The sequence below is a fragment of the Eubalaena glacialis genome, chromosome 1 (assembly GCF_028564815.1).
Source record: "Eubalaena glacialis isolate mEubGla1 chromosome 1, mEubGla1.1.hap2.+ XY, whole genome shotgun sequence".
Classification (NCBI taxonomy): Eukaryota; Metazoa; Chordata; class Mammalia; order Artiodactyla; family Balaenidae; genus Eubalaena; species Eubalaena glacialis.
The window spans coordinates 76,984,985-76,997,711 of NC_083716.1; the positions used below are offsets into that span (position 1 = coordinate 76,984,985).

Genomic DNA, 12,727 nt, shown 5'->3' on the forward strand with positions numbered 1-12,727 from the left:
TCTTTCTTCTTTGTATCCCCAGAACACCTAACAGTGCTGTATAAGTATTTAAGAACAATTTAATTTGTGCTTCATAACGTTTTGCCTCATCCTCCCTTCCATGTGTATGATGAGCAAATAGGGCTTATAATTTAATAACAGTTAATTATATGGCAGTTACTCATTTTTCTTCTTGTTACTTTCTTCCATGTTCTTAGGTCCTTCCTGTTTTTGTTGGCCTCTGTGCTTGACATGTTCCAGATTATCATTTATTATTCTCTACTTCGTTCACTTTTTTAAAACCAACTTTTTATTATGAAATTTCATACGTAAAAAGTTTAAGAATAGTATAGACATCATGTATATTCTCCACCTGGAAGGACCAGTTAATAGTTTGCCATATATGTTCATCCACTCTCCTTCTCTATCTTGGTACTCATACACACAGACACATGCTCACACACATATGCATGCATGCATGTACACACATACACATTTTTCTTTCTCTGTGTTGAACCATTTGAAAATAAGTTGTAGACAACATGGCATGTATATCTCAGTAGTTCAGCGTATATCTTCTAAAAACAAGAACATTCGCCTACATAACCAAAATATGATTATCATATATAAAATATTGACAGTAATTCCATAATAGTCCACTAATATTCAGTCCATATTCAATTTTACCTAGTTGTCAAAAGAAAATTCTTTATAGTTGCTTTTCCAAAACCAGAATTCAGTCAAGATTCATTTGTTATGTTTCTTTAGTTTCTTTAATCATTTTACCTTTTTCTAAAAACTCCTTGCCATTGATGCTTTGAAGAGTCTAGACTTTAAAAAATATCCTTTAAAAATATTCTGCACTGTATATTTGTCTGTTTAGGGGAGGGAAGAATTTCTGCTCTACCCCTCTTGGTTCTTTTGACTGGTCTAATAATTAAATAGATACAAGACAGATTAATAGGAGAAAAACAAACAAATTTAATTTCGTACATATGGTGGTCCCATAGGTATAAGACTCAAGAGGTGGCCAAAGCATGTTGTTTATACACCTTTTTAGACAAAGAGTAAATTATTTGTGAAGATTTGACAAAACAAAAGGGTTTGGGCTTGGAGTAGTAAATTAATGAAGAAGTAATGAAGTTTGTTTATACAGCTTCCTCTGCCCCAAACTCTGTATCTCTGGTAATAAGGATGCCCTCCATCCTCCAGCATAGGGAGGATATCTTCCCATGGGAGCTTTGTTTCCTGCTTTCAGGGGAACAAAGGAGGGTTAGGGTGTTCTTCTTGCATGGGCTGTTTCTCAAGTGACTTTATTTCATTTTCTTTTCAATAAATTTATTTATTTATTTATTTTTGGCTGCATTGGGTCTTTGTTGCTGCACGCGGGCTTTCTCTAGTTGCGGCGAGCAGGGGCTATTCTTCATTGTGGTGCACAGGCTTCTTATTGCGGTGGCTTCTCTTGTTGTGGAGCACAGGCTGCAGGCACGTGGGCTTCAGTAGTTGTGGCACACGGGCTCAGTAGTTGTGGCTCACGGGCTTAGTTGCACCGTGGCATGTGGGATCTTCCCGGACCAGGGCTCGAACCCGTGTCCCCTGCATTGGCAGGCGGATTCTTAACCACTGCACCACCAGGGAAGTCCTCTCAAGTGACTTTAATTCAAAATAGTCAACATTCCACTTTGGCATATTTTGGGGTGACCTCCCACAAGCCCCATCATCTAATTGTTTCTTTTGGTATTACTGAACCTTTTCTCATATTCCCTGTTTTTGCTGTAACTGGAAGTTGGATCAGACTTAATCAGACTCAAGTTAAACATTTTTTTGCAAGAATTTTTCTTGGTTAGGTTGGGTACTGTATACGCTGCCAATGTGGTACGATGTGATATTTGTTTTTACCTCTCTAAATGATGCTGAGTTTGATCCCTTGGTTTAGATGGCAATTGCCACATTTCTCCTCTGTGATATAATGGTTTTCCCTTTGCAATTCATAAGTAACCTTTGGGCTATTATATTGGGGCTGGGAGAATATTCTGTTATCCAACAAGCTTTCACTTAATGATTGTATCCATTTATGATCCTTGCCTAAATTATTAGGGCTTTACAAAACAGTGATTATCTAATTCTATTATTTTTTCTATACTTTTTAGCTAATATTCTTCTGTAAGGAAGGCCATTCCTCTTCTTTCTCTCTCCATAGATTTGTGGATTTTTATTTATTCAATGTGTTATCATTTATAATCATTAATCTTTTTGATAGATTAAATTTTCCCAATTGTGTTCAATGGAAGTTCCATCAAACTGGCTTCTTTTTTCTTTTGACCTGCTTCTATATAAGTCTTTAAGAACTTTCTTACTTTCTGGCACAAAAAGATGACCCAGGCTTGCCTTGTATTTTCTGTGCCTTAGACCTAGAGTCAGCCATTTCTCTAATGACTCCTGATTCCCTTTAATGGTGAATAGTACTTTGAAACCAAGATGTGGGCACTAGGTGTGCTCATTGTTATTGGGGATCACTTCTTTTAGGCCTTGAAAAGGACATAGCTATGGGAAAGACTTTTTTAAAAATCATGAGTTTATATTGATATTTATAGGCTTTGTTTTTTTGAATTACTTTATATTTGTATCTCTTTTTCTTATGCTGAAAATCTTAATTGCTAACCAACAGTAATATATTTCCTTGTTTTATATGTTTCTTATTTGTTTTATACTATGATTATATAAAATAGTTTCATAATTATAGTACCAATATGATTGCTGACATAAACCCACCTGGGCAAGTTCAAGATGTCCTTGTAGTTCTTTTCCAACGTACAGAAATTATGAAAACTTTCCAATATACAGAAAAGTTGAAAGAATTGTACAGTGAAGACTGATATATCCATCACCTAGAGTCTGCAATTAATATTTTACTATATTTACTTTATCCTATATCTATCCTTTTATTTATCTGTCAATTCATCTTATTTTTTATGATGCAGTTCAAAGAAAGTTCCTTTTTGTGAGTGTGTATGTGTGTATACATACAAATATACATACATTCTTGTGGATAAAGGGTTAGGAGACTATGTTTAAAAGTTACTTAAAATGATCTTTTTCTCTCTGTATGGTTATGTTATCAGTTTCATAAACAGTCATTTGTTACTTGTGTCAGTTTGGGGTTGCCTTTTTTTCCCTCTTTGAATAAATCATGCTTTCTGGATATGTTGTATTTCTTTTTCCCCAAAGCTGGATTAGTAGGACCTGCCTCTGTCCCCACTTCAAGAGGCAACCACTGTTCTGCTTTTTTTTTCCCCACCATATGTTTTGCCTGTTCTAGAACTTAATACAAATGGAATTGTCCAGTGTGTACCCTATCCTTTTAATCAGCATAATACTTTTGAGATTCTTCAGGTAGCTAGCATGTATCAGTGATTTGCTCCTCTTTATTGATAAGTAGTATTTCACTGTATGAATATACCATGGTGCCACTTCTTTCCTCTGGGGTTGACTTTTCTCTAATTTCTTCCTGGTTTTGGTTGCTTGCCAGTCCCTTCAGGTAGTTGTTTTTTAATAGTTTTTCCATATTTTATATTGTTTCCTATGGGAGAATTTCTCTGATATGAGCTATTCCAACATTACCAGAAGATAAATTCATTTTGTTGCATCTTGAGCAAATAAATTTTTAGTTTTTTCTACTTAATGAAATATTTTGAAATTTTCTTTCTGACTTAATATGGTCAATTTTCATGACTGTCATGGGCTTTTGAAGTTATATTTCTTTTTTCAGAGTATGAAGTTCGATATGTATATATATATTTATATATATGCAAAAGATCTATGTTATTGATTATGTTTTTATTTTTTGACCACTTGAACTCTCTTGGACTGAAAGAGATAGGTTATGATTTTTGTTATTAAGGTTTTGTTGTCTTACCCTTGTGTATCCTGTACTTAATGTTTTATGAAACATTTGGTACTTTAGTACTTGTTATATTTATATATTTATTGCCAATTGAAGCCTTTAGCATTATAAAAGTGTCCTTTTGTTGTTGTTGTCCTATAATGCTTTTGGATCTGAGTTCTACAGTTTCCTGATAACAAGATCATATACCCTGATTTCTTATTGTTTGCATTTGTTTGGTGTATCTTTGCCCATCTCTTTAGTTTATTAACCTTTATGAATTGTTTGGTTGAAGGTGTGTTTCTTGTATTCATCCCAGAGTTGGGTTTTACATTATGAGCCTATCTGAAAATCCTTTTACTAGAGGAGTTAAGCATACTTACATATATATTACTGATATATTTGGTTTCAGCTTTGTCATATGTTCTTTTATGTTATGTTAACTTACGTGTTTTATAATTATAGCTTGTCTTTTACCATGTGGTCTGTTTTCTTTTTCTTTTTTTAAAATATTAATTTATTTATTTTTGGCTGCGTTGGGTCTTCGTTGCTGTGTGCGGGCTTTCTGTAGTTGCGGCGAGCGGGGGTACTCTTTGTTGCGGTGCGTGGGCTTCTCATTGCAGTGGCTTCTCTTGTTGCGGAGCATGGGCTCTATCTAGGTGCATGGGCTTCGGTAGGTGTGGCTCGCAGGCTCTAGAGCGCAGGCTCAGTAGCTGTGACGCATGGGCTTAGTTGCTCTGTGGCATGTGGGATCTTCCTGGACCAGGGCTCAAACCTGTGTCCCCTGCATTGGCAGGCGGATTCTTAATCACTGCGCCATCAGGGAAGCCCGGTCTGTTTTCTTTATTTAATTTAAGAAGAGTTTTATTGGTCATAGAAGTTACTAGAACTTTATATTTAAAAACTATATACTGATAACTTTATAATGACCTTAGTTCTTTTTTTCTTAGGCTTCTCCTATTTTGTTTTTCTGCTTTAAATGATATCATTTTGTTTCCACTTACTATTTTCTGTGTAGAAATCAATGAACTTATTCTATTTTCCCATTTCTTCCTTCTCTACCTTTCTATCTTTCTTTTTTTAGGGTGTATTTCTCCTTTGGTAGGTGGATAGTGTTTACATGCTAATCTTGTACTTGTAACTTCACCTTTGTTTTAGTCTTTGATCTGCAATTAAATATATATAATGTTCACTACCTGTCCTTTTGTTGTACTTTCCAAAATTATCTCTTGTTTAGAGGAAACTCATGAGCTAGTAGATTCCACAACCTGAGTACAGTTTTCTTCGCATTCTTGCATGTTTAAAGTGCTTTTCTTTATAGTGTTGGTACCTAAAGTGCAGCTTGGCTGGATACAAAATCCTTGGCCAACACTTTCTTTCCTTGAGCTTCTTGAATACCTTGCTCCATTGTTGTCGTGTTATCAACAAATCTAATGTCTAATTTTTTTTCCATTGTGGACTGATTTTTTTCCTTTGTAAATGACTTGGTCTTTTTATCTGGAAGCTGAAAGATGTTTTCTTTATCTTAAAGGCTGGTAATTTTACTGGAATGTGACTACGGCTGAGCATTTTAGCTCATTTAGTGCCTTTTAAATATGTAGATTCAGTTCTTTTATTTTCAGGTTTTCCTGGAGTTAAAGCCTCCAGAAAAAAAGCATTAATTCTATCCTATCTCATTATTTTATTTTTTTTATTTAAGGACTCCAGTTGCACACAAGTTGGATCTTCTTTGCCTGTCTTCTATGTCTTTCAGTTTTTCTTTGATGTTTTTAAACTCTTTATTTTATTTTTGTTCTTTTGGTTCTTTCGGTTCTCATCCACGGTGTCCCTTAGTGTACTTTCAGTTTTATATTTTTGTCCTTGGGCACCTTGTATTTACTCTTCATTTTAGAGATGATTTTATTTTTTCCAGCTTCTTTCCTTGTTCTCTTATTTTTTTTCTTCTTTTTGCATTATTTACCTGCTGTTTATCCTTTACTAATCTGAGGTGTTAGATTTCAGATTCATGGTTTCTCTCATATTTGCAATAGCTTATTTAGCTACACTTAATTCATTTTGGAGTATCATGTTACCTTTTTTGTTATTCTATATTTTTTGGAAAGTTTTTGGTGGGGTATTTTTATCAGCTGAAGCATTCTGATTCTTTCTACTTTCACTTTATAATAGCTTTCTGTGGGTGTTTGGATCCTTTTTTTTGTTGTTCCTAATGAAACAAAATGAAATATGTAGGATGTAGCATTTTCCTGGGCCAAGTGATGGTGGTGGGGAGGGGGTTGGGTAAAAAGGCTTACTTGGTTTCTTAGTTCAAAAGTGTTTTCTATTATTGGAACTATGAAAAGTAGTTTCTTTAATAAATAGTTCCTTTTGGGATGTTGGTTGGTTGGTTTTCTGATACTTTGATACTGTTTTGTTTCTTAGGGTTTTTAACTTCAGCTGCTTTCTCCTTCTTCTCCTCTTCCTCCTCCCCCTCCCCGTCCCTCCCCCCTTTTCCTCCTCCTCCCTTTTTTTTTTCATGGCCAAACCTTCAAAGGATACCTCCCCTATTGCATGTCTGTCTTCTCCACAAGACTAACAACTTCTGAACCAGAATTATTTTGGAGCCCCTACCAGTGCCGTGGTAGCACTGGTTTTATATCCATTCTCTTCTCTTATGATCTTCTAGAGGAGATCATAAGTTGATCTTATTTGCGTTTTGCAATACCTGACTCTTTACTTGGGTAAGGCCTCCAGGAACTGGTTTTGATGTTTTCAGTTGTTAATTTCCTCTCTTACATGTAAATGGAAGTTTGTGATAGTCTCTTTTCTAGTTATGCTGTTGGTGTGGGCTGTAGATGATTTTGCATTCCTTGTTGACGTGAAACCTTTTGTAGGATTTCCTGAGGAGATTCCAATTTAGGTGGCTACCATTATTTTACACAAACTGGAAAGTCATACTCTGATCACTTTAACAAATGATTTAGTGCCTCTTCCACATAAGCTCCAAGTTAATACTGAAGCCAAAAATACAAACACTCACAAAGTAATCCTAGTATTTGTGTAGCATTTCTAAGAATGATGCAGAATACATTAAAAATATTGTTTCATTCAGTAGCTGTGAGGTAAGTAGATACTTCCCGCATTTTACAGATGAGGTTGCTGAGGCTAAGAGGTTAACAGCAACTCATTAACTAGTTATTGATGGGTAAGAGTCATACCTAAGACTTTAGTCTAAATCTACTGCTTGCTCCACCAAAAAGACCATATCCTATTTTACTTCATTTAGTATTCACTAAGTCTCTACTGAGTGCCTTAGAATGTACTGAGCTGTATACCAGGCACTGGTGATTGAGCGGTGAACAGAACAGACCAAAAAATCCCTATTCTTGCAGAGCTTACATTTTAGCAATAATATTCTCCTCTGCCCCAACCCACTAGTCTTTCTCTTGCCTTAACTTCTTAAAACTGTATTTGGCTTTGTGAAAATAATACTAGTCAAAGACATTTATAGTACCTAATTTTAGGTATCATTCAACATAATTCTGATTTTAATAACGCCACAAAAACTAGTTTCTCATACTCCAATTGCCTAGTTTAATTGTTTATATACTATAACATAAACAAAAATAAAAATGTAGATTGCCAGTGAAAATTATATACTCATGGTATTTCTACAATAAAACATGGTATAGTTAAGACGTTACTGATTTTATTTTTTTAAACTTTATATTGTTTGGTGTCTGTTGAAAAGAGGTTGTTGTCTCAAGGTTTGAAATAGAAAACTCATCTTCCCAGCTTAACATACTTATGAAGGTATTAATTTTATACCACATAGTTTTAGGATGGTTTAAAAGTCCACATTAAGCACTTCTGTGTGTTTTAGTTTTCACTTACTTGCACAAGAGGTGAAGAATTTTATAACCTGCTTTCAAATAATAGAATAGTATTTAGAATTCTTCTAAATGCTTTGTTAAGATAATATAAAATACTTTCATCATTGTGTTATTTCTCATTGTATCTTGTTAATTCTGGAAAAGAAATGCTATTTTAAATTCCCATATGGAACAACATAAAATAGGATAATCTGTATTTACTTGGCCAATTTTAATACAGAGTTTTGAGCAACAAAGTGGCTGATTGGCACCCTCTGTTGGTCATTTTATTTACCTACAGGCAGAAATGTAAGTTAATAAAACAAAGTTAAAAGTTTGTCTTTTATATTTTTATCTCTATCTTTTAAATTAGCTTTTACAAGTCTTACCAAAATAATGCTCTAAATCGGGTTCATAAGAATAAGGTACAAAAAAAAAAAAAAAGAATAAGGTACACTATTATTTAGCTGTGCTTTTGTTTGAATGATTTTGTAGTTATTTGCTTTTTCCTCAGACTGGCTCTCTAACTGTAGCATTTAGAATTGGCATTAACATTGCAGGTTTTAAAACAACTATTTATTTAACTGTAGCAAACTATTAGCTACAGTAGCACATTATTAAACAGATAATGTTTAACAATTTATTGTCAGTTTGGATTAATTAGAAAAACATCACATTTTAGCACCCTAAATAGCAGTTGAAGAGTTACTTGAATTGAAAATAATTTAGGCTTCTGAAACATGAGTCTGGATTACTTTAGTTCATCTCTCAATTTTTTAAAGACAGAATCATTCTGTAAGATTATATGGTTAATTGGATTTATATTATAATTTGATAATATTTGTATATAATAAGTTTGTTGACAGGTCCTGAAAATGCCTATGCAGGTAATTTTATACTTATAGGGAAGAAAGCTGTACTCTGCCAGGTGGTTGAATAGTTTGGAGGGGGAAAATTTTTTTGGTAAATATTTAGCAAGTTTGCTTTTGGTGATTCTAGTATTTTAGAATTTCACTTGTCTGCCAAAGCCTCAAGTTTAATCCAATTTAATAATGCCTAATGGATTTCAATTTTAACATAATTTATGACCTATTCCATAATACTCAAGTTACTCACTGTATTAGAGCTTCCTTTTATTTTTTCACTGAAATAAATATTTTAAGAATTTATATTATGCATTGCTCATATAGAACGTGTTTTTAGAAGTATTACTTACAAATGCCAACCAACTGTATTTATATTGTATTTCTTGTACCAATTTGAGGAAATTGAGATTTGTGTTTGGTTTCTAGAGAGCCTTTCAGTATATTATTTTCACCACAACATAGTAGACTATTCAATTGAATTTTTCACTCTGATGAACTAATAAGCCAGCTAAAGTTCTCCAACGTGACAAACTGAACTTGAGTATGAAATACTGAACTTGACTCTTTTTAAAATTTATGATTCAACAAAACATTATTTTGAAATAATGAGTACTTTTAGTTTTCACTGAGTGAATTTCCTATTTTAACTTAAATACCAGTGTGACCATAAGGTAATTAGATAGGATCCTGAAAATTTATGGCTTTAAGTCTACTACATTACTTTAGTTACACCTAGTGCTTGATTCTGTAAATACCATATAAATGTCCCATATAAGCTTATCGACTTCAATACATCAGTAAATTCTTTTTGCTCCTTTGGAATATATTTCACCTGTAATACTTACGTGCTTAATCCACTAAGAGAGTAAAAAAAAGTGGGATGATATATTTTGTTTTCAAATTTGGATGCATGATAATGAATATATATGCAACCTTTTTAACAAGGCTACTGAAATGTGTTAAGGTGTATCATACTCTCCTGAAACTTAGTTAGATACACTTCAAACTCCCACCCAGTCTTTCTCCAAAAGCCCTTATAGAATCAAAACAGTATTCAAATGAAAAGTTTCTATCTTACCACGTATTTGAAGTACCTAGTTAAATTAACTGGCAGTTAATTGGCTAACCAAATTAAACAGAGGCCAAAAAAGAGTGCAAAGAAGAATACTCCTGGATACATTGCTCTAGAAACGGAATGCTAATCTCTAAATGCAGGTTATTAGGAAATAGGATATTGGATAACTATTCAGAGATGGGATTGATTTGGTCTAATAGAAGATAACTATTTTGAAAAAAAATGTTTTTTAATATTTAAATACTTATTTATTTATTTGGTTGTGTCGGGTCTTAGTTGCAGCTCGTGGGCTCCTTAGTTGCAGCTCGTGGGCTCCTTAGTTGCGGCTCACCAGCTTCTTAGTTGTGGTACGTGGGCTCCTTAGTTGTGGCATGCAAACTCTTAGTTGTGGCATGCACGTGGGATCCAGTTCCCATACCAAGGATCGAACCCAGGCCCCCTGCATTGAGAGCGTGGAGTGTTAACCACTGCACCACCAGGGAAATCCCTGAAAAAAATTTTTATGATAATAGTATAGTCTACAGTCAGACCTGGAAGTGTCTTATATCCCAAGAATTTCCTTTGAGACCTTTTCTATTGTCATGATAATGTTTTCCTCTCCACATTTTATTCTCTCTAGAGGGCTACTCCCTTCCTTTGCCAACTTAGTTCATTTATTGTTTCAGTGTATGCTTAGCTTTTTAGAACTTCAAGGAAATGAAATATGATATTACCACACATGAATATGTAGCAGAGAGTAATTTTTTAAATATTTGTTAGATTTTATAAGGATAAGATACTCTTGGGCAGCATGTTCATGGTTGGGAAGTTCATTAACTTTTTCAGGCAACTATAATCTGGTAAGCTAGAAATGTAATTTATGAAATGGTGACGCAAGGTATTATACTTCCTAGGACCTGTACAAATATTGCACATCTTGTTTTTAAATGTAAAAGGTCACAAAAGCCTTTCATTGTAGAGTAAGCCATTATATAATCATCAGGGAATGTAAAGCTTGTATGAAAAAATCAAAGAGAATGGCTCTATATATTTCTTTTAAAGCCAGCTAACTGTTGACTAAACATCATAAAGTTTGAGTCAAATAGTTTATGTTAACTGGAAGTCATTATTATTCAAGGATGTGTTTATTTTTAATATTTAGGCATTTGTGAAAGTTCGTTAAAACAATTGCTTATTAGAGAAGATCTTTTTTTTCATTAGGGTGTTTTTTCTTTTGACAGTGATGTGAATTTTGAAAGTAAAGCACGAACAGCATGTAAGGGAAAGATTGCCATATCAGGTATGCTATAATGGATCATTTTTCTATTGCTGAATAAATTCTATAAAGTAACTTCCTAGAGTTAGTGGGGCTTTTTAATTCCCTATGTCCATTTTCTTTTTTCATTTTATTTTGCATACCTCTATCAGAATATTTGTTCTAAAACACTGTTTTTATCATTATGCTCTACATTTGTGTAGAATTTTACAATTTGAGAAAACTGTTTCATGTATATTACATATATTATGAAGTTTTCTCCTCACTGCAACACTGTGTAATAGGTAGGGTAGTTCCCGTTTTCTATAGACTCAGAGGTTAAATGACTTTGGTTGAGCTGGGCTGCAAATTCAAGTCTTTTGACTCCCCATTCCTTTTTTGCTCAGAAGTTTCAGTACTGTGTTTAATGTTTGTCTACTCTAGAATTTCCATGAGGGTTGGAACCCTGTTTGCTTTGTTCATCACTATATACCCAGGAGCTAACACAGTGCTTGTACGTGGTTATTACTCAGTGAATATTGATTGGATGGATGACTACACTCCATTACCCATAGGATAGAGACTAGACTTCCCCTTAGAGTTTTCTGTTCTGACCCAAATATTTTTCTAGTCATATCTTCCACTACTCCTACACATAAGCTGTCTGCTTTAGCCAGACATTTCTCTCCCTGTTCTGTCAACACACCCCATGTTCCTAATACCCAGTTAGCTCTTGAAATAACTATATTATCTTCAGGATCTATTTGCTCATCTATAAAGCCTTCCCTGTTCCCTGCTAGAAATATTTTTCCCTTCTCTGAATTCTTAGTGCAGTTAGGAGACACTTTACCACTAGATGGCACTTATGCTGTGTTGTCTCAGTTTCTCCAAAGTGTTAAGGAAGCTAAAGACAATGGCTTGGAGATGCCACAGATTGAAGTGAATAAATACATGGCTGACTCATGTGTATGCTAGTTAGATAATGTACCTTTTATAAATATTATCTCATTGGTACGCTTTGGAAACAACAGACCTCCAGCGGTCCTTAAGTAATAACTAGTTTGTTTCATTGGCTAAAAGCCTTGTTCTCTTAGCTCCAGGGAGCCTGCTGCTGTATTTCAGGCCCTCTTACCCAAGGAATTGTTTGGTTGTTGTTGTTTTTTCCCCAAGGAACTGTTTTTAAAAATGTCTTCATGTTAAAAATTCTCCTACAGGAAGGATATACCTGAATTTTACATGTGACATAATCGTCCTAAACCAGAAGAATTACCCTCAGCAAAAATTCTTCAGAAAAATAACTGAGCTATATATAAAAATCCGTTGCTTGTTTTATGTTATTTATATTTGTTTTCATCTTTCCAATTATGAATGGAATAAAACATGTTTTATATCTTATTTATCCTTTTGATGCCAAACATAGCACTTTTACATATTAGTTCACTATGTTCAATACATTTTAATGTGAAAAAACAAAATATTATAGATCTTTAAAGGGGATTTTCTAAAAATACTTAAACATAATCCTCCATTCCTTGCTTCTGATGTAGTGCCACTCAGTACACAAATGAGATGTGTTAAATTGCTGTTGAAGACTGAATGCCATGATAAAGTTAGCCTCTACTGTCATTTCATAATAGTTTATTGACTGCAGCAATCATGAAATTAGCATTAACTCTCCATTTAGAAGAGTGTTTAAATAAAAGCATTTAAAGTAGAGAAAAAACTATTTTCTTGACCATGAATACTCGAGTATAGAAATTAAACTTATTTCTGCATGTGTTTCTTCTTTTTAAAAGATAATTTTAAATTAAATTAAGGAGCCAAAAGTCTCAGAAAATGGGA

The 12,727-nt window shown here is 33.9% G+C and overlaps 1 protein-coding gene across 1 annotated transcript in view; it reads left to right on the top strand.

The window, feature by feature from the left end:
• RTKN2 (rhotekin 2) overlaps positions 1-12,727 on the top strand; it is a 79,738-nt gene that overhangs the window by 11,820 nt on the left and 55,191 nt on the right. Inside the window, exon 3 of the mRNA XM_061197983.1 lies at positions 10,872-10,930. Coding sequence (XP_061053966.1) covers positions 10,872-10,930 — 59 coding nt within the window. The remainder of the gene's footprint in view (positions 1-10,871; positions 10,931-12,727) is intronic.